Raw genomic sequence first — 23,342 nt, forward strand, 5'->3', positions numbered from 1 at the left:
TATACTCGATACAAATGTTGAAAAGCAGATGCTGATGTTGGAGGAAGACATGATAGTTGTACTTGTTTCATGTTTCGCGTATTTTTTACAAAAGTTAAGTATCGGTATTTATCAAGACAAGTAATTTTTTTTTGGAGCTCCATAAACCTCAAGAAGAAAGCGAATTCCTTCCGTAATTATTGTTTGCGGTGTAGAATCAAGTTCTGTAAAAACTTTACAGCAGTCAGTCAAATCTTTTTTTTTTTTTCGAATAATTTAAGTACTGACGTTTTGCCCCTTCTGTACATTGCGGACGTAGTGTCGCAGCCGGTTATCGCATGTAAAAATAAAATGTACTTTTGGCATTTGGGATAAGCCGATAAACTATTCGAAGAATATATCTCCGTTCGCTGTTGAGCCCTTCCAGGTTTCAGAAAATAAATAACTTTATCTACTGGAGTCCTTGCATCAGTACCAACAAATCAACACCTTCACCAACTACAATTTTTGTGTTTGTTGCCTTAACTTTTTCAATTGCTGTCTCAATTATAAGGACATCTGCGTCATTTTTAGCTTGTTTCACTTCAATATTCGCAGCTGTTAATTTGTCAGTTAACATTTCAGCCTCCTTTCAGCTTTCTTCTTGCGGTTTATGGAGCTCCAAAAAAAATTATTTGTCTTATAAATACCGATACTAAACTTTTGTAAAAAATACGCGAAACAAGAAACAAGTACAACTATCATGTCTTCCTCCAACATCAGCATCTGCTTTTCAACATTTGTATCGAGTATATTATCAAGTTCAAACATGGCTAGGCAATGAACTGAATCCAGAAGACTGGGGTTGAAAATTAATAGATAATACTCTGGAACCGATTAAAACCTTACTCCCACCTGCTCCAGAAAAACTCCTTAACACTATTTTTTGCAATTGCAAAAAAGGTTGTAGTGCCAAATGTGGATGTAAAAAAGTCGGGTTGCTGTCTTCTCTAGTGTGTACCAACTGCCAAGGTCAGTCTTGCTCAAATGTCCAGTTTAGTACAACAGAGGAAGACTCCTGTGATTTTAATGAAGAGACCAATGACTCAGTCACATTTGAACAATTTTTGAACATCCAGCAAGAGGAAGAGGAAGAAGATGAAATCGAAGAAGACTTGACTGTTAAAGTAGACTTTCAAGAATATGAATCTGATTAAAATATCTAAAGAAATCAAAACAATAGTTAACCTAATAATCAATAGCAACATCAATAATCAATATCAATAATAAGGTAATATCTAGAACTTGGCCAGTATTGTTTCCTTAAATTATCCTAAAATTGTCAAAACAGTTAGTGGAGTAGGCCTACAGGGGAAACCACGGTAAAAAAACGCGCCGAGTACACTACCTCACAGGTGGTGTGGAAACGTGTGCATATCATGTATAATGTGACTCTTTGAATCGCGATATCTCAGGAATGGCAACTCTTAGGAAAAAAATAGTAAGGACTATTTTTGTAGAGAATTTTAAGATCTACAACTTTGGTTTAAGGTTTTTTTTTTTGATAAAACTTACCGTTTTCGAAAAAAATCCAAAAAATCTCAAATTTTGACCTTTGACCCCGAATAACTTTTGAAGCACACGTGGGATCGATGGGGACTTTTTAAAATTTATTTGTTATGGTATACCCTAGCTCTCCACCAAAATTTGGCTCTCCGGCAATTTTTGTTATTTGAAATGTCTATATAGACCGGGTTATTAGTCTAAAATGAACCCTAGTTAAAGTGTACTTTAGGTTTTCATGAAATCGGGCATTAATGTTGCTCCACAATATTGATATGATATGCAATTATTTAAGTGAATTTAATTAATTGTTATTTTACTTGTAATACTGCAATTTAATAATTAATTTTATTTGCTATATGCAATGTTTACCCATAGACATATAATATCAAGACTGCTCGCTGCTATCTTAAAATGGGTGACGATTGCAACAGAGATAAATGAGCCTATTAGGTGGGAAGTCTCTTTCTAATCGGAGGAGTTCATCCAATCGGCCACAGTGGGAAAATGACGTGATCCAATAAACCCAACGCCATTGGATAAACCCCGTCGATTAGAAAGAGACTTCCCACCTTAATATAATTGGCCAATATAATTAAATGTGCTAAACATGTTGCTGATTTATGACAATAGGTGTCGCTCTTCCGAACTTGCACTAAATCACTAAAAACTATATACTTACTTCTACTCCATGTTCCGTATAGAAATCTGCAGTCCCTAAACTTGCATAAAGTTTATAACCCATTTTCTGTAACGAAGCAATACTTGGCAGAAGTTCCATTTTATGCTGAAATATAAATTGCTTCTTTAACAAAAACAACTACAAAACTAATATAAGGAAATATGTACTGCGAGCTAAATAATCTTTTCTGATGATGCAAACGTCCATTTCCTTACGTATGGTAGATGTACATTTACAGGGTACAAGGTTTCTCCCCATGTGATAATCTGACGCGCTCGAGTAACTGCAATAATGCCCGCTTGGGCTCCCCTACCATAAACTTTTGATTATTCATTCATTAATATACCACTAAATTTAGTTTTTCATCCTCTTTTTGAGTGAAGAATCCGTTTTAAAAAAATTGATGTAAATGGTGTTGTTTGTATGGCTCCCCTACCATAAGTAACTGATTAATGGGACTCTAGTGTACCAAGGCTCTTTCATAACATGCATAGTTTGAACTGTTTTGTAATTTTAGAAGTTTTTGATTTATTAAGAATGTGTCGTAAAAAAGTATTATTCATTAACTTACCTTAAACGTTCCAATGGATAACAAAATTGATTTTTCTGGAATACTAAATCCTGTGCTCATCATGGCCTTCAAGTAGGCTTCATATCGATTCTCTCCAAAACAGGCAACTTCTCCTGTGGAGGCCATTTCTACACCCAACATGAAGTCAGCACCAGCTAATCTCGAGAATGAAAATTGTGGTACTTTTACTCCAACTCTACCACAGCCTTCCAGTACATCTACAGGTTCTACTTCCTCACCAACCATAACCCTAGTAGCCATAGCAACAAAATCGTGATTTAAAGTTTTCGATACAAAAGGAAAAGACCTTGATACTCTTACGTTGCACTCGATCACTTTTAGGTCATTGTCTTTGGCTATCAGCTGCATATTGAAGGGACCGCTGATGTCTAGTGAAGCGGCTATTGATTTTACTATGTATTTTATTTTGGACAGAGTTTCAGCATTAATATCTTGAGGTGGTGTTACTAATGTGGCATCTCCTGAATGTACTCCGGCATTTTCTACGTGTTCTGACACAGCCATACAAAGAATAATACCATCACAAGCTACAGCGTCTACATCAATTTCTTTGCTTTCAAGTAAAAATTTGGAAATAACGACAGGATGTTCTTTACTTACATCACTTGCTGCGTTGAGGTAAGTTTCAAGATCTTGATTTGAATGAGCAACATTCATAGCAGCTCCACTAAGTACGTATGATGGTCGTACTAAACAAGGATAACCCACTTCTTCACAAAATTCTATTGCTGATTTAAGATTTGTTAGCTCTTTCCATCGAGGTTGCATAATGCCAATTCTATCCAACATACGTGAAAACTTAAAACGATTTTCAGCTCCATCGATAGAATCTGGAGACGTTCCTAGAATTATAGCTTTCTGTCTATGCAGATCCATTGCTATGTTATTGGGTAATTGACCTCCTACCGATAAAATAACTCCAGTAGGATTTTCAATATTATATATATCCATTACAGTTTCGAAAGAAATTTCTTCGAAGTATAATCTATCCGACATATCATAATCAGTACTAACTGTTTCTGGATTGTAATTTATCATAATAGTCTTCTTGTTTAGCCTGCGTAGTTCGCGCAGACAGCCAACTGCACAAGAATCGAATTCTACAGAACTTCCTATACGATAAACTCCTGAACCCAACACCATGGTATGTTGTTCTTCGAACTGCAAATCATGGCTGTCAGCATTATAAGTCACATAAAGATAGTTTGTTGTAGCAGGCCATTCTGCCGCAACTGTATCTATTTGTTTTACAAAAGGTGTAATTTGAAATTCTTCACGTTGCTTCCGGATAGCTAATTCAGTACTTTTAACAGCAGCAGCTATTTGTTTATCAGAAAATCCAATCTGCTTAGCCCTGAGAAGTGTCTCGTGGGTTAAGGAATACTGGTCGAAGGTCTCCAGGCAAGTTAAACAATCGATTATATTTTTCATTTTCTGCAAAAACCATCTGTCTATTTTTGTAAGTTCGTACAATTTTTCTATCGAATAGTTTTGTTTTAAAGCAGCTGATAAAACAAACATTCTCTTATCGGTTGGTTCTTTGAGCTCTTCATCGTTAACAGGCTTCAAATAAGGATCAAAACCGGTAACGTTCTCGTCAACCATACGTAAAGCTTTCTGAAAAGCTTCTTCAAATTTCCTACCAATCGACATCACTTCTCCAACACTTTTCATAGAACTTCCAATCTTGCTGCTCACTCTGGTAAACTTATGAAGATCCCATCTGGGAATTTTAACAACACAGTAATCCAAACTTGGTTCGAAGCATGCAGTTGTAACACCTGTAACTGAGTTATTAATGTCAGGAAGAGATACTCCCAAGGCTAGTTTCGCTGCCACGTAGGCCAAAGGATAGCCAGTAGCCTTACTAGCCAACGCAGAGCTTCTTGAAAGTCTAGCATTGACTTCGATAATATAAAATTCTTCAGAATTGGGGTTCAGAGCATACTGTATGTTACATTCACCTACTACGCCGAAATGTCTTATTACTTTAATAGCTGTGGACCTAAGCATGTTATATTCTTTATTGGAGAGTGTCTGACTAGGTGCCACTACTATAGACTCTCCTGTGTGTATTCCCAAAGGATCTACGTTTTCCATATTACAAACCGTTATACAATTGTCAAAGGCATCCCTTACAACTTCATATTCCACTTCTTTCCATCCTTTCAACGATTTATCGATAATTAGCTGGCTAGAATGGGCTAGAGCCTGCAAAGCTAAAGTTTTTAATTCATCTTTATTGTTAGCAAAACCTGAACCTAGACCTCCAAGAGAAAAAGCAGCTCTCGCCATCACTGGATAGCCTAAAATATCTGCGGCTTCTAAAGCTTCTTGAACAGAATGAGCGGCCATACTTGGAGCTACTTGTTCTCCTATTTCAGCTATTCTTTCGCTAAATATCTTACGATCCTCCGTATCTATAATTGCTTGAATGGGAGTACCTAGTATTTTACAATTATATTTCTGAAATACTCCAAGTTTTTCCAGTTCTATTCCACAATTTAAGCCCGTTTGTCCACCGAATGTCAGTAAGACACCACTAGGTCTTTCAGAACAGATAACTTGTTCGACGTATTCGGGTACCAAAGGTAGAAAATATACCTTATCAGCTAAACCTTTCGATGTTTGCACAGTAGCAATATTTGGATTGATAAGTACCGTTTGGATGTTTGCTTCTTTTAGAGCCTTAATAGCTTGAGATCCTGAGTAGTCAAATTCTCCGGCTTGTCCAATTGACAAACCACCAGACCCTATTATAAGAATTTTTTTTAGTGGTAGTTGAGTTATAGGTTTTTCAATCTTAAATTTTAATTTTGTAGTCATTGATTCTTTAATATTATTTTTAACGTCATTTTTAACTGCTTCTATAAATATGTCAAAGAGACATTCTAGATCTTCTGGTCCGGCCATATGTTCTGGATGAAATTGAACGCTGAAGTATGGTAATTTCGTATGGATTATACCTTCGTTGGTTTTATCATTAACATTTGTGAAAAGAGGTTCCCAATTCTCTGGCAGAGACTTTGTATCTATGGCGAAACCATGATTCTGAGAGGTCATGTAGCATCTTCCAGTGTCGTGATGAACACAAGGTTGATTGTGTCCTCGATTTCCATATCTTAAAATAAAAGTCAATCATTGAAAAACGACAATTATTGAATTTCCCTAAAATTAAAAAACGACACCATACAACAGACAGTACACAAAGTATTAAACAAAAATTTAGAAATTATTGGCCACCAAAGGATTACCGAGTCCGATGACGTAGACATCCTGTGGAAAAGTATTGAGCAAATGAACAACGTAATAGAAAAACATCTAAAAGCAACACCCAGAATTAACAAACAGGAATGGATAACAGAAGAGATTTTACAAAGAGAATGGACAAACGAAGAGAATCCAAAGGAAAAGGTGACAAGAACGAAGAATACAAAAGATTAAAATATGATAATTCGAAAAAAATAACTGAGGCAAAAGAGAAATGGATGGAAACAAAATGCGTCGAAATAGAAGAATTGCAACAAAGGCACGATTTCTTAATTTACATAAAAAGGTAAAAGAGTTCAGATCGACTAATAAGAGAACAACTTTACACACCATGGTGAACACGGATGGCAAACTACTAGATTCGACCGAAAATAAACTGAAAAAATGGGAAGTTATATCAAAGATGTTTTTAATGCCATACGTGAAGAACCAAGAAGATCGGACCACAACAACGAAGGACCGGGAATTCTGAAAACTGAAATTATAAATGCCATTAAACAACTCAAAAACAAATAAGAGCCCAGGTCCAGATGGAATATACCCAGAAACGTTGAAATTGATCAGTGAAGAATACATCGAAATATTTGTCCTTTTATTCAATCGCATTTATGATACAGGAAAAATGCCACAAGACTGGCTAGAATCAATATTCATCCCACTATCGAAAAAACCAAACCCATATCACTGCCACGAGTTCCTTCTGATAAGCCTTATGAGTCACGCAGTAAAAGTCCTATTAAAAGTCGTATGTACGATAACCGAATATATAAACAGTGTGAAACAATTATTGGAGACGATTGCTTTGGATTCAGAGGCCGCATGTGATCGTGAGAAGCCCTGTTCTGTTTACTAGTTTTGGCCCAAAAATGCTAAGACCAACAGAAAGATATATTTTTATGCTTCATAGACTTCTAAAAAGCATTTGATAGAGTAAGACATGATTAGGTCTGAATCCCGCGTAAGAAATAAAGAAGTTGATTAATAGCAAGCTGAAAATTTTTTAATAGCTTAAGGATGTCTAGTCGGACAAACTTTGATGGATGGGAACACTGAAAGAGGGGAAGTTTTAATTGTGGAACAGGTTAAAAATTTGGAACGTCAGGCTACGAAAACGTCCCATGTATTTTGTCGGACAGAACTTCCAATTAATTTGTTACCCTTTCAATAAACTGTCCTGCAAAAATCAGACTGTTATTTATCACCAACTGGGCATATTAATGAGTGGAACACGTAGAACATGTCAAATGACAGGAATTATACAGGTGACAAATAGCAGTCTGATTTTTTGCATGAGAGTTTAATCATAGAGGTATATATTAACATAGAGTGAGCCTACCTTCTGAAACTAAGGGGAGGACTACTGTCGCAACTTTACTATGCGTAAGAGTGAACCAGCACTAAGCCAAATAAAAAAGATGGTGTCGTCACTTCGCTCTGAATGACACTCTGTGATAATATATAACTCTACGAGTTTAATGAAAGGGTAACAAATCAATTGGAAGTTCTGTCCGACAAAATACATGGGACGTTTTCGTGGTCTGACGTTCCAAATTTTTAATCTGTTCCACAATTAAAACTTCCCTTTTCCAGTGTTCCAATACGTCAAAGTTTGTCCAACTAGACACCCTTAAGCTATTAACACATTTTCAGCTTGCTATTAATCAACTTTTTTTCATACGCGGGATCCAGACCTAGATCTACTATTAGAGCTATTGCAAGACGTCTTAGAAGGGAAAGACTTTAAACTACTAAAGAACTTATGCTGAAACCAAAACGCCAAAATTAAGATTAAAGGTACCACGTCCGCAGAAATAGAAATTAGAAGGGGAGTTCTAGACATCCTGGACAAAGATGTGTTTTGCACCCCTGCTATTTAACCTTTACCCCGAATTTCTATTTAAAGAGGAACTGGAGGATTTCAAGGACGGAAAAATAAAAGGTGAACAGTAATAATAAAATAAAGGATGACACGGTGTTGATTGCAGATTCCTACTTGGATCCACACGACTCATCGATAGGACCAACTCGATCTGTGAGCAATTCGACATGAAAATAAACATTAGGAAAACCAAGGGGATGTCAATCCGAAAAAAAAAACAGAATGTACCTCAGCCTTGCACAATAAACCGGCACATTTTAGAAGAGGTCAATAAATTTAAGTACCTGGTGTGTTGGATCAATAGCAGCCTAAATCCTTATCTAAAAATAAGATCGAGAGGAGAACAGACCACAAGATCTTTCGAAAAAATCAAAAGACTGCTAGGTGATTCTCGAATAAAACTCGAAATTCGACTACGTTTGTCAAAATGCTACATCTGGTTGACTCTTTTCTATGCAGTTGAAAGAGCAAAAGGAAAAAATGAATATAATTAGTTCCTCAAAATTTCATGGACCTCGCATACCCCAAACGAAGAAGTGCTGCATAGAATAGGCAAAGAACGAGAATGCATAGGGTTAAATTTTGAACGGCTAATAAGAATAGCTAAAGACAGACAATAATTTGAAATTGTAGTAGCCAATCTCTATTGAGGAAAGGGCACTTTACGAAGAAGAAAATAAAAGGTAAATTAATAAATATTAAACAAAAACATACTTCATCTTGTAACTACTGCAACCGATAGCCATTGATAGGAGCTGGTGACCCAGACATATACCAAAAATTGGCTTCACTCTGTTGTCTGTTACTACTGATTTAATATTTGCTATAGTTTCCTTGCACATTTCTGGATTTCCAGGACCGTTGCTGAGAAAAAGTCCATCATAATCTTCAATATTTAGTTGGTGGTTCCAAGGTACTACATCTACACGAGCTCCTCGCTTAAGAAGACATCTTATTTGATTATATTTCAGTCCACAATCAACGGCGCATATTCTTGGAGTTCCATTTATATTATATGTAACAGGTTTCTGTAAAATAATATTCTATTAGTCTTGAAAACACTGATTTATGAAATAAAAAATATTTTGAAAACTATTTAGCTTTTCTCTGAAGTTATTATTATTTTGACTAAATTGTCAAAGTACTACTACTATGTACGTGTTTATTACACGTTAAATGTTAAAAACTGTTCAGGAAATTTAAAAACGGATAAAAATGTATGAACACATGGCTTTGACTACCACCTCCTAGACTGTATATCTGGAAATCACCACAGAATAATGAATAAAATTGCATTAGAAATCTCATCGACTTTATTCTAATCAATATAATAGAAATTTCATTGTAAGCGTTAAAACTTTCCCTTGAGCAGATGTCCCATCAGACCATAATCTCCTTGTCTCAAGAATGAAACTGAGAGTAAAAAAGATAATAAAATCGAAAAGTCTTAGACGAATACTCGGTTACTCAAGGTAAACGAAATCCTTGCTGAGGCTTCAACTTGTATCAATCAAGAAATGAAAAAATTAATATTAAACATGAAAAACACTGAAAATGTGAACAATATGTGGAGGAAAATCACAGATTCTGTTATAAAAACAGAAAGAAACTCTATAAAAGAAAGCACAAAGCCGAAAACCTTGGATGACTAAAGAAATACTGGAAATGGAACAAATAAGAAAATGTAGAAACAAAAACCCAAATAAGTACAGAGAAAACATAAATTATTACGGAGCAAAATTAAGGAGGCTAAGGAAAAGTGGATGACGGAAGCATGCATCAAAAGGGAAGATTTGCAGAAAAAATATTATCATTATAATTTACATGAAGAAGCGAAGGAATTATCTACCCGTGTTGAGCTGGCCCCCCCCCCACTTGCAAAAATTAAAAAACAAATAGCCCTGATTTATGAGCTATTTATGAGCTCTCATATTCCGCAAACTAAAAATTTTGAGCTCGTTCCACTGAGCAGGAATTTAATACCCTAGTGGGATAGCCCCCCTGACTCAGCCCCCCCCACTACTTAAAAATAGGAATATTGAATCGGTTTTTGCAGCAGAATTACGAGCTATTTATGAGCTCTTGAAATTATATAGTTTCGATTTTTGAGCTCATCCCCTTCACCCCCAAACAACCCTTTAATTGATTTAACTTAAGAGAAAGATGCTGAGAAAACTTAAAATATATCGTATTGCGAATATAATTCCTATAGCTTATATACTCTAAGAATAAACTATTAAATCAAGAGCATTTCGATTATTGAGCTACAACCCCTTCGCCAGAAAACCACCCTATCTTCCCGGCTTAAGAGAAAGTTGTATTTAAAATGCGTTAAACTAATTATTTGGCGACTACATATCATTTAATAATTTATAAGCTTCCAAATTACGCGCATTTAGATCAGTAAATTGCAATTTATTTTGTATAGTGCAGTCACTGAAGGTAAAAATCAACGATTACCTTCAATTTCGGTGAACCTTCATCGATTTTCACGAAAATTGGTCAGTGGTTAGAGAATACGTCAAGAAACAAAGGTGACATGGTACCACCTTGCGCCTTTACCCTGAGGGTGGATACCGCCCCTTCTCGGGGGTGAAAATTATTTTATAAAAAATAAATGCACAAATCAATAAAAGAACAAATTAAAAGCAAAATTTATTATATAAAGTTAATAAAATAAGTCAATACTTTTTAAGTTATTAAAGATCAAAGATTTTAATTATTTGTGAAAAAAATGCAGGTTTTGAAAAGGTTTTTTGTAAATCACTGAAAAACTTTAAGTTTTTCCAAAAAGGTAATAGTAGTTTAATTCGTATAGCTTATATTTTAAGAATAAACTCTTAAATCACGCGTCTTTCGATTATAGAGCTACAACCCCTTCGCAAGAAAACGACCCCATATTCCCGGCTTAAGAGAGAGTTGTTCTTAAAATAATTTAAATTAATTATTTGGCGACTACATATCGTTTAATAATTTATGAGCTTGCAAAATATACGCATCTCAATTATTGAATTGCCATTTTCTTTCTATAGTGCAGTCACTGAAGGTAAAAATCAACTAGTACCTTCGATTTCGGTAAATCTCCATTCATTTTCACGAAAATTGGTGAGCGGATTTTGATACTATCAACTTTTTCTGCATCTTATTTTTCATAGGTATTTCTAAGTACTTTGACAAGTATTTAGTACCTAAGTGTTATAAAATGCATCTCTTTCCCGTTATTTAAGCTTGAACCCTTAGATTTTAACAGTCGCGGAAAAAAATATACATTTAATTACCAATAACTTACTTTAAATTAACATTAAAGGGTTTTTCAAGTAAGCAATTTATTATATTTTTTATTAGCTTCAATTTTAGTGATGAAAACTTTTTTGTAAAAACTTACAGTTTTTGAGTCATTTATGAAAAATCGCTCTAAAGCATGCATTTTCTTTCCAAAAATTAAAATATTTGATCTTTAATAACTCAAAAAGTATTGATTTATTTTAATCACATTATATAACAAATTTTTCTTACAATTTGTCCCTCTCTCGATTTGTGGGGTTATTTTTAATAAAGTAATTTTCACTCCCGAGAAGGGGTGACTTATACCCCAGGCTAAAACCCCAAGTTGTTATTGTCAATTCGTGAAAATAAGTGGAGATTTACCGAAATCGAAGGTACTAGTTGATTTTTACCTTCAGTGACTGCACTATAGAAAGAAAATGGCAATTCAATAATTGAGATGCGTATATTTTGCAAGCTCATAAATTATTAAACGATATGTAGTCGCCAAATAATTAATTTAAATTATTTTAAGAACAACTCTCTCTTAAGCCGGGAATATGGGGTCGTTTTCTTGCGAAGGGGTTGTAGCTCTATAATCGAAAGACGCGTGATTTAAGAGTTTATTCTTAGAATATAAGCTATACGAATTAAACTACTATTAACTTTTTTGTAAAAACTTAAAGTTTTTCAGTGATTTACAAAAAACCTTTTCAACACATGCATTTTTTTCACAAATAATTAAAATCTTTGATCTTTAATAACTTAAAAAGTATTGACTTATTTTATTAACTTTATATAATAAATTTTGCTTTTAATTTGTTCTTTTATTGATTTGTGCATTTATTTTTTATAAAATAATTTTCACCCCCGAGAAGGGGCGGTATCCACCCTCAGGGTAAAGGCGCAAGGTGGTACCATGTCACCTTTGTTTCTTGACGTATCCTCTAACTACTGACCAATTTTCGTGAAAATCGATGAAGGTTCACCGAAATTGAAGGTAATCGTTGATTTTTACCTTCAGTGACTGCACTATACAAAATAAATTGCGATCTACTGATCTAAATGCGCGTAATTTGGAAGCTTATAAATTATTAAATGATATGTAGTCGCCAAATAATTAGTTTAATGCATTTTAAGTACAACTTTCTCTTAAGCCGGGAAGATAGGGTGGTTTTCTTGCGAAGGGGTTGTAGCTCAATAATCGAAATGCTCTTGATTTAATAGTTTATTCTTAGAGTATATAAGCTATATGAATTATATCCGCAATACGATATATTTTAAGTTTTCTCAGCATCTTTCTCTTAAGTTAAATCAATTAAAGGGTTGTTTTGGGGGTGAAGGGGATGAGCTCAAAAATCGAAACTATATAATTTCAAGAGCTCATAAATAGCTCGTAATTCTGCCGCAAAAACCGATTCAATATTCCTATTTTTAAGTAGTGGGGGGGGGGCTGACTCAGCCCCCCCCCCCCACTAGGGTATTAAATTCCTGCTCAGTGGAACGAGCTCAAAATTTTTAGTTTGCGGAATATGAGAGCTCATAAATAGCTCATAAATCAGGGCTATTTGATTTTTAATTTTTGCAAGTGGGGGGGGCCAGCTCAACACGGGTGAATTATCTTTAAAATCACGAACAGACACACCCAACCGATTAATTGACAAAAACAATAAACCTATTAATAACCCAATTGAAATAAAACAAGTAAGGATTAAGTATATTGAAGATCTTTTTATGGACATAAGAACGAAACCAACACAAATTGATAACGAGGAAGCTCCAATAATATTAAAATCTGAAGTCCAACATGCTATAAACAACTCAAAATCTGGCAGAGCCTTATAGGCGAGCGGCAGAAACCCCTAAAATTAAGTTATACCGGCCACGAAAATCAACTTTAAGGTGAATGGCCAATTTTGGTCATTCTTTATGTTTTCGAGGTCGCTGAATCGGAATATGAAGTTTAATTTTATCTAGAATTGGTGGAGCATGTTCAAAAATCAAATTTTATGCAAAAATGCGAAAAATCACCCCAAAAATGCTTATTTCTCGAGATACTGAACAAGGTGTGGTGGAAGGCTAATTTTGATCATACTTTATGTTTTTGATAGTACTGAAAACGAAAATTAGGTTTATTTTTAATTTTACGTGGGGGAACATTGTCAAAATCGCAATTTTACCCTGAAAATAAAAAAAAATAATTCACGTTTTTTGCGTTTAACTCGCTGCAACTCTGTTCCTTTTTAATATTTTTTTCTGAAATTTTTATAGTATATATTTCTCACCTTTCTGAAGACAATGGGATCTGTTTCAAACTTTCTTTCTTATTATAATAAAAGTTATGATTGGTTTAAAGTAAAAGGTGCAGATTCCTGAATTGCAAAGTTTAATCGCAACAGTTAAGTAACAAAATTTGAAATTTAGCTTTTTAATTAAGTTTGTGTTAAAATAAAGGGTACAAAGAACAAAATCTTTTATAAAAAAATGGTGCAACTGTTAATTTTAAGAAAAACGTGATATCATTTTTTTATTTAGGGTAAAATTGCGATTTTGACAACGTTCCCCCATCTAAAATTCAAAATAAACCCCATTTTCGTTTTCAGCACCATCAAAAACATAAAGTATGATCAAAATTAGCCATTCACCACACCGTGGTTAGTATCTCGAGAAATAAGCGTTTTTGTGGGGGAGTGCCATTCGTCTATAAAGTTACATAACTTCTTTCCTATTGCATATTTGACTTGAAATATTCCAAAAAACTTGACTTATGTGTTAATGCTGTGTTGATTAAAATTATAAACTAAAAAATTTGTCACTCAACTTTTTTAAGTAAACATGAAACTACGAAATCTAACGACAAAATGTTTAACAATTAACAACTCCTCTTTTAATTTTTTGAAATATTCCAGAAAAATGTCATTGTTATCTAAATACTTCAAAGATGACACAGTAAAATTTTCAAAAGGAAATATTTACAGCGAGGCAAAGTTGAAAAATCATCAAAATTGATTTTTCGCATTTTTGCATAAAATTTGATCTTTGAACATGTTCCACCAATTCTAGATAAAAATTCGGATTCAGCGATCTCGAAAACATATAGAATGAAAAAAATTTGCCATTCACCTATCATGGTAGCTTTTTCGATTTTTAAGCGTCAAATTAGGGGTGTGCCGCTCGTCTATTGGACCAGATGAAGTTCATATCGAGCTGATTAAACTTTTAGATGAAGACAATTTAAGCGCAATAGCTGGTGAGATACCTACGGAATGGATACTGTCGACCTTTGTTCCGCTACCAAAAACCAAGAACCCCAAACATTGTAATGACTATAGATCAGCGGTTCTCAATCGTTTTGAGTCATGTACCACCAAATATTTTTTTATTATTTTTGGTACCATCCAACTGAAATACCGATCTAACTAGGTGATCTAATTAACTATAATAGTGGTGCTGATTTTGGCTGTTTTTGCGTTTTGTGTACCACCTTGAATAGTGATATGTACCACCAGTGGTACATGTACCACAGATTGAGAACCGCTGCTATAGATTAATCAGCTTATAGCTTAATGTCACATTCATTGAAAACATTTTTAAAGGTTATACATGCAAGAAGTCGATCGGACAGCTCAGTGGGACTAGCGGCTGACCGCCACTTCACTTCGCCGTGAGGTATGTGAGTTCGACTCCACCAGGTCATCGGAAGACAAAAAAGGCTAACGCGTCAGTATAAAATTCTAAATATGAATGGCGCTTAGACTGGAATATGCGGGCGTCTAATCGGCCTATGAGGGAGCAGTACGGCAAGGGATAAGGGCTTGCGGCTCGGTGATACTCCCCCATAGATCCCTACCGGAAGGGCGTTAACGCCTAAAATACCGGTGTATTTATATATACATGCAAGAATATTCAGAAAGTGTCAAGCGGATATGAGTAATAGACAGTTTGGCTTTCGGAACAGTAGAAGCTCTGTGTAGTTTCACAACTCTTGTCCAAAAGTGTTGAGACCAACAAAAAGATCTTTTCGTTGCGTTTATAGACTATAAGAAAGCTTTCGACAAAGTTACAAACATAACATTCGCATAAAAGGTCTAAAGCGAAAAGGTCTCGACAAAAATGACATTAACATGGTGAGAAATTTCTATTGGAACCAACAGGCTGTGGTAACATTAGATGGAAATGGCACATGCAAAATCAGAGTAAAGCAGACTAGATTAGATTTGTTAGAACAGATAGTTGTCATGATTAATATTCCTTAAAAAATATGAAAACGACTAAAAAAATTTATTTAAATTTGATATAAAAGTAAAGTCTTTAAATTAGAGTGATCTATTTACTACTTGTGGTTAATTATTTTATTGCTACATACCTCTATGGATACTTCAGCAACTAAATTCCTTAAATTAGGATCCAGAATAGATACTTCGGCAGGCAAAGGCAAGCGATAAACGATCTTTCCTAACATAGTACCATGCTCTCGAATTTTCTTGGTGAGTTGTCTGGTGTCGATTCCTTGGATACCCGGCACGTTTTCTTGGGCCATCCAAGCTGACAATGTTCTAGTGCTGCGCCAATGGCTGGGGTAGTTGCAGTGTTCTCCAACCACCAACGCCGAGGCCCATATTCGATTAGATTCGAAAAAACTGCAAAAGTAAAAGTATTGTACTGTAAAGACAGACGTATTGTTCATTTCAATTAAACATTAAATATTATCTTAAGGAGGTAGGGAAAATCTTGGTCCAATCCTATTTAAATGCGTTCATTTTTTTCGAATCCTGAGAAAACTAATAAATATTTTTGAAAAATTTAAACACATAATGAAAGATATTATTACCGAGGCCGAAAGTCCCTTAAAATAAACAAAAAGTTTCTTTTGAATGAGATATTTGAAATTGAGAATTACACTCAATGTTCTCTTCTTTTTACCCCTATAACTTATTAAAATAAACATTATAGAAGTTTTTAGGGACTTTCGGCCCTCGGTAGTAATGTAATATTTCATTATGCGTTTAAATTTTTCAAAAATACTTATGAGTTTTCTCAGGATTCGAAAAAAAAACGAATGCATTTAAATAGCATTGGACCAAAATTTTGTACAGAGTAATGGAGAAATAGATGGAGATGCATGCAGTAGAATTAGGGCTGGATGGATGAAGTGGAAAGAAGCGAGTGGTGTGTCGCGTGACAGAAAAATTCCAATGAAGCTGAAGGGAAAATTCTATAGCTGAAGTGCAGATTCCTGGAAGGGGTAGGAGAGGAAGACCAAAGAAGACCTGGGGGGAGACGATAAGGCAGGACATGTTGGTAAAGGGGATTAACATTGATATGACCCAAGATAGAATTGTGTGGAGAAATGCAATTATGGAAATCATCATCATCATCATTCTCTTTGCCTTATCCCTATGCCTTATCCCGCATAGGGATAAGGCAAAGAGAATGATGATGATGATGATGGACCAAGATTTTGCGCCTACCCCCTTAATGGTTGGACGTACGTACTAATAAATTTTATATAAAAAAGTATTGTTTGCTGTATGGTTTAATTAGTACATAATTGAAACGATATAGCTGTAAAATATGTAAAAATCCAATATACACTGGACAAAACGTACGTTTTGTATGACCCACAAAACGTACGTTTTGTATGACCCACAAAACGTACGTTTTGTATGACCCACAAAACGTACGTTTTGTATGACCCACAAAACGTACGTTTTGTATGACCCACAAAACGTACGTTTTGTATGACCCACAAAACGTACAATAAGACGTAGCGTGAAAACAGGCTTTAAAGTCGAAATATTTATCGACGGAGTACAAATCATAAGACCCTTTACCTTATAAAGGAGTTCAGAAATTAGTTTGACCACTACTAAAAGACAAAATGCGAATCGAGGAGCCGTGTGAGGTATCAAAAATAAAAAAAGTACGTCCAAAGCCACTAGATACCAGGATATGAGTCTATAACTAATTATGGAATTTTGACTGTACCTGAAATCAGACTGAAATCAGACGAAGCACGTATTAGCAGGGGAGGAAAGTATGCTAAAAGTGCAGTCACTCGAGCGCTTTGGGGAAATATTGGGGTATAAAGAGTAGGTTCTAAAACCAAAAAAAGTTAAGTTTTCCATTTTAGTGGGGACTTTCCATTTTTAATTTAATTTTCTATTTCCAATAATCGACTTTTCCGATTATAGCGCCATCTATCCATAATTCGAAAAAATGTTTTAAATAAAAGTTACTTATTTTTACGTAAGGAATCCGAATCAGCAATAAAAAATGGGGGCTACTATTTAAAATTTTAAAGTAACCCCCACCCCACATTCGTGGGGGGTCGTGTTTGGTGCCATTCGATAGATTTTTCAAACATAATGAATAAGTGTATTTTTCAGTTTTTCGATCTAATGTTCCAATATCTGTTTACCACGAACGCGACCGCTCGACGTTACTTCATAGAAGAGGACCCATAATAATAATAATAATAATAATAAAAAAGCTGGGTCTTAATGAACATCTTTATAAGACCATGCAGAAAGCAGTACTACTCGAAACGGCCAGATGTGTACGAAAATTTTTGGGAGATACACCTGCGTACCAAGTCACCTAGGGCTCGATAACATGGAAAGAGTCCCACCAGAGCTCAATCCTTTTGATACCGTGGGTATCTGGGATGAGTCAATTTTCCCCTTAGAGGGTGTGTGAGCCGTATGGCTAAATCTGGAAGGGATAAAGGTCTTGGGTTGCAAAGAACAACTTATCATCGACTCAGTCATTTTTAAGCAAGCATATTCCAAAAAGAGGAACCTATTTACTGCCTTCATTGATTACAAGAAGTCCTTTGATTCAGTGCCGCATGAATGGCTTATAGACATATTGAGAATATATAAAGTCGATGATAATATAGTGACCTTTTTACAGTATATAATGACAGAGTGGAAGACTACATAGAATTCACCTTCAAATACCTGGTGAAATAACATCGAAACTGAAAATATCGCAATCAGCCGGGGCCTGTAGAGGAAACAGTAGCGATCAACAGGTAGCAAAAACGCGTTCCAAGATTGCGGTTGTAATTTTGAATATTTTTTCGAGATATTTGGCACACGTATTCGTAATATAATAAAGAATGGCGGTACAGAGCCCAATTTGAAAAATATATTAATATGTGGAAATTACTCTGTAATTAAATACAATATTTAAAAAACGAGCCTGTACCGCCATTAAGAAGAACAAAAAAATACACTTTCTTCAAATAAACTTTTTTATCCGATGCCTAGATTTTGTCATTTTGGAACTACTAAAATTTTTTATTTCATTAGTAGTTCCAAAATAACACAAAATCTAGGCATCGGATAAAAAAGTTTATTTGAAGAAAGTGTATTTTTTTGTTCTTCTTAAGGGTGGTACAGGCTCGTTTTTTTTTAATTTTGTATTTAATTACAGAGTAATTTCCACATATTAATATATTTTTCAAATTGGGCTCTGTACCGTCATTCTTTATTATATTACGAATACGTGTGCCAAATATCTCTGAAAAATCAAAATTACAGCCGCAATATTGGAACGCGTTTTCGCTACCTGTTGATCGCTACTGTTTCCTCTTAAGTCACTGTGGTTCTGTTTAGCTATGAACCCACTATTTCAGCTATTGAACTCCACTGACGCAGGTTTTAGCATCAAAAATAACAACAATGTGGTGTCGAAGCTTAATCATCTGTTGTATATGGATGATCTGAAATTAATAACTTCCACTCGAAACCAACTAGATGAGATGCTAAGAACTGAGAAACTAAGAACTGATGCTAGATAGCTGAGCAATTAGATAAACAAATTGCTAATTTAAGAACTTATTTTCAGATGCAAGCTGAGACATCTAATCTACATCGCGCTATTTGCGCAGTAGATGACACAACACCGATCAAACTGAGGGAACCAGAAATGCGCATAAACCACCTCACTAAAGACGAAAAAATGCGCACCTGGATGGGTAAACATCTGCACAGGCGACATCCCAATGAGGTCAGCCAAGACTATGTCGACAATACAACGTCGAACTATTGGTTGACATCAGGAAAGATGTTCCCTGAAACGGAGGGTTCATTACTGGCCATTCGGGATCAGGTTATACCAACCAAATATTACCTGAAATATATCATCAAAGACCCTCAGGTCAAAAACGACAAATGCCGATATGGATCTCAAACCCAAGAAACCATCAAACATCTTACAGGGGGATGCCAGGCATTTGCTGCAACTGAATACAAGGAACGACATGACGCAGTGGGAAAAATCCTTCATCAAGAGATAGCTATCCAGCTGGGTTTTCTCCAAACGGACCATCTTCCATATTATCAATACGTCCCTGAGAGTATGCTTGAGGATGGCAACTACAAGCTATACTGGGACCGCACTGTGCTCACAGAGCAAACAGTGGCACATAATAGACCAGATCTTGTACTAGTTAATAAATTAACAAGACAAACAACACTAATTGACGTGGCGATACCTAACAACAATAATCTACGTAGTAAGTTTACTGAAAAGATCGCCAAGTAAAGAAATCTGGAAATTCAAATATGAAGACAATGGAGAATGCAAAGTTCCCAGACGATACCTAGTATTATGTCTACCACTGGAGTCGTTCCGAAGAACCTCCTCGAAAGCATAAAAAAGCTGGGGCTTAATGAACATCTTTACAAGACCATGCACAAAGCTGTACTACTCGCAACGGCCAGATGTGAACGAAAATTTTTGGGAGATACACCTGCATACCAAGTCACCTAGAGGGCTCGATAACACTGAAAGAGTCCCACCAGAGCTCAATCCTTTTCATACCGTAGGTATCTGGGATTAGTCAATTTTCCCCTTGGAGGGAGTGTGAGCCGTATGGCTAAATCTGGATAAAGGTCTTTATACTTTAAACTCCCGCAGGATAAAGGTCTTTATTAATGTTCCAAAAAAAGATACAAAAGTAACAGAAAATAAATTTGGGGCGAGATTCAGTACGTACGTTACTTTTAACAATATATTTTTACAATTAATAATCTATGGTAGATTATGCTGTAACCAACAGAGATATACATCCATCAAAAATAATCGACGTAAGATGCCTTAACTCAGCAGATGTAGGTAGCGACCATAGCCTAGTATTATGTAAAATAGGAGTAATTATGAAATATTTCACACCTAAGAGGGCAGCACCAACACAAACAAAAATCAAAGTCGAAGGACTACATATGGAATCCACAGAATACTTATACAGGAAAAGAATATCAGAGAAAATTGCTGAGAATGGAATATTAGAAAACGATAACATCGATGAAAGCTGGCAAAAACTCAAAAGTAACATAATCGACGCTGCAACAGAATCACTTGGAGAGAGAAAAGTAACGAATACTCACATATTAAAGAAGAAAACCCCGTGGTTTAGAGAGGAAGTTAAGATAAAATGCGAAGAAAAGAAGAAAGCCTTTTTATAATACAGAACAAAACAAACGAATACTTTAGTGAGACAAATAAAAAGGGAGCACTGGCAGAGTTTTTCAAAACAGATGGAACATGACTTCTACGGAACACAAAAAGAAGTATGGAGAATGATCAGAGGGCAAAGAAAGGAGATGAACGAATTAATAAAAGCGAAACACATTCAGAAGGAACCATGGGCAGACTACTTCCGATCTCTATTTGCTAAAGGCGACGATAATGAACCACCAACACCTGAAGTTACGACAAACGAAGAAATAAACATCGAGGAGGGAGAGGTAAAGGAAGCATTAAGAAAATTAGAAAATAGAAAATCTCCAGGAGAGGACAGAATATCGAACGAACTCCTAAAGTACGGAGGACAAGATCTAACTAAACAACTATTAAAACTAATACAAAAAATAATAGAACAAAACAGAATACCACAAGAATGGAGATCAAGCATCCTAATACCTCTCTTCAAAAAAGGAGACAAATCAGACCCGGAGAATTACAGAGGGATTAACTTATTAAACACAACATTAAAATTAACAACAAAAGTGATAACAAACAAATTGAATGAAATTATAACATTGGCAGAAGAACAACAAGATTTTAGGTCGGGAAGGTCATGCACTGACGCTATATTTATAATGAGGCAAGTTCAAGAGAAATCGTTGGAATACAACAAACCGGCATATTTATGTTTCGTGGACCTTAAGAAAGCATTTGACAGGGTCACATTAAAGGACGTTATCCACTTGTATTACTCGAGAGAGGTACCTCTGGGAATAATTAAAACGATAGAAGACATCTACCAGAACAACACAATAAAAGTAAAAGTGGAAGATGAACTAACTGACCGAACTGAAGCCGGCAATGGGATAAAACAGGGGGATTCCTTGAGTCCTTTATTGTTCAACCTGATCATGGACGAAATAATAAAAAAAAAAAGTAAGAACTAAAAAAGGATACCAAATGAGAGAAAAACAACTTAAAATAATCTGCTATGCGGACGATGCAATACTAATCTCTCAAAGTGAAGATGATTTACAGTATGCTGCACCAATTCAACATAATCGCCAGAAAATTTAACATGTTAATTTCCTCAAAAAAGACAAAATGCATGGTTATAACAGCAGATCCAATAAGATGTAAATTGGAGCTGGAAGGTCAGATAATAGAACAAGTGATGGAGTTTAAATATCTAAGCATCACACTATCTAGCTACGGAAGGCTCGAAACAGAAGTGGAAGATCAAGTGAATAGAGCAAACAGAGCCGCAGGTTGCCTGAATGACACAATGTGGAGAAATAAAAATATCGGAAAAGAAATGAAAGGCAGAATTTACAAAACAGTCATCAGACCAATAATGATATACGCGGCAGAAACACGACCCGACACAGAGAGGACAAAAAGATTGCTCGAAACAGCGGAGATGAAAACCCTTCGAAAAATCGATGTTAAGACTATGGGACAGAGCTAGAAGTACAGATATACGACGGAGATGCAAGGTGGATAACATTAATACCTGGGTAAGAAACATAAGAATAGAATGGAATGACCACATAAGCCGAATGACAACAAAGAGGGTAGTCAGGACAGCGAGAGACGGTTCCCCAATAGGAAGACGATCAGTGGAAAGACCACGAAAACGATGGAACGACAACTTACTAGAGGAACGTTGAAAAAACAGAGTCATGTCTATACAAAAAGAAGAAGAAGAAGAAATAATAAGCTTTAGGGCTTGTTTATGTGCAGGCGGTTTGCCAACGTCGACGTCGCGGTTTACCTGTTTTCCCCCTGTTTTACTTGGTATTAGGGTGAAACTTCAAAGGCGGCATTAGGGTGAGATCAAGTAAAACAGGTAAACCGCGCAGTCGACGTTGGCAAACCGCCTGCATATAAACAAAGCCTTAGCAGTCAACATACGTCTGCTCTTCCACCTAACCCCTTGCTCTTCCACCTAACCCCTAAACCCCTACCATAGCAAGTAGGTAAACAAGAACCTGACCTGGAGACTGGAGACATCGAAATGTTCTATACCTTCTTTTTTGTTCGATTGACCTTCTCGACATTCCAGTAGCGGATCCAAATCATATAAATAGACATTTTAGGTTTGAAAAAAAATCTGTGTAAAAGGTATATTTATTTAAAACCCCAATAAAGAGCTACATTAAAAGACAGAACGTTTTCGCTCTAAAGAGAGCATCATCAGTGTTCTAAGCAAGCTCTATATGCTAAGCCACCAAAAATACATGGGTTAAAACCCTTAAAACGCCGACCAAAAGTCTTACATTGGCGTGTTATATATTATACCCTGGCGATGAGTGAAATTTAAACAGGATAAACCGCAAAGCATGATATGACTATACCACGTGTATGTGGGTGGTTGAGTTGATTTCTCTGTCTTCACAAAGAAGATTATAATATTTATACCAATATTAGAAAACATTCCAAATTATTTTAATCCAAAACAAGGTTTAGTACACTTTTTAACAGGACATGGACCGTACCCAACATATTTGGAAAGATTTAACTTAAAAGATGATGCATATTGTGAATGTGGAGAACTAGGTACACCAGGACATATAGTGTTACATTGTGAAAATACTATGGAAAATGAAGAACATAGAGAAATGAGAAGAAGATTAGAAAGAATTGAAATAAGAGAT

The 23,342-nt window shown here is 35.5% G+C and overlaps 1 protein-coding gene across 1 annotated transcript in view; it reads right to left on the bottom strand.

The window, feature by feature from the left end:
• The window catches only part of LOC114336164 (CAD protein), a 206,016-nt gene that overhangs the window by 126,984 nt on the left and 55,690 nt on the right, over positions 1-23,342 (bottom strand). The window contains exons 3-6 of the mRNA XM_050656981.1: positions 15,575-15,848; positions 8,659-8,972; positions 2,775-5,916; positions 2,200-2,308 (exon numbers count right to left, since the gene is read on the bottom strand). Of these exons, the coding sequence (XP_050512938.1) occupies positions 2,200-2,308; positions 2,775-5,916; positions 8,659-8,972; positions 15,575-15,848 (3,839 nt within the window). The remainder of the gene's footprint in view (positions 1-2,199; positions 2,309-2,774; positions 5,917-8,658; positions 8,973-15,574; positions 15,849-23,342) is intronic.

The sequence above is a fragment of the Diabrotica virgifera genome, chromosome 7 (assembly GCF_917563875.1).
Source record: "Diabrotica virgifera virgifera chromosome 7, PGI_DIABVI_V3a".
Lineage (NCBI taxonomy): Eukaryota > Metazoa > Arthropoda > Insecta > Coleoptera > Chrysomelidae > Diabrotica > Diabrotica virgifera.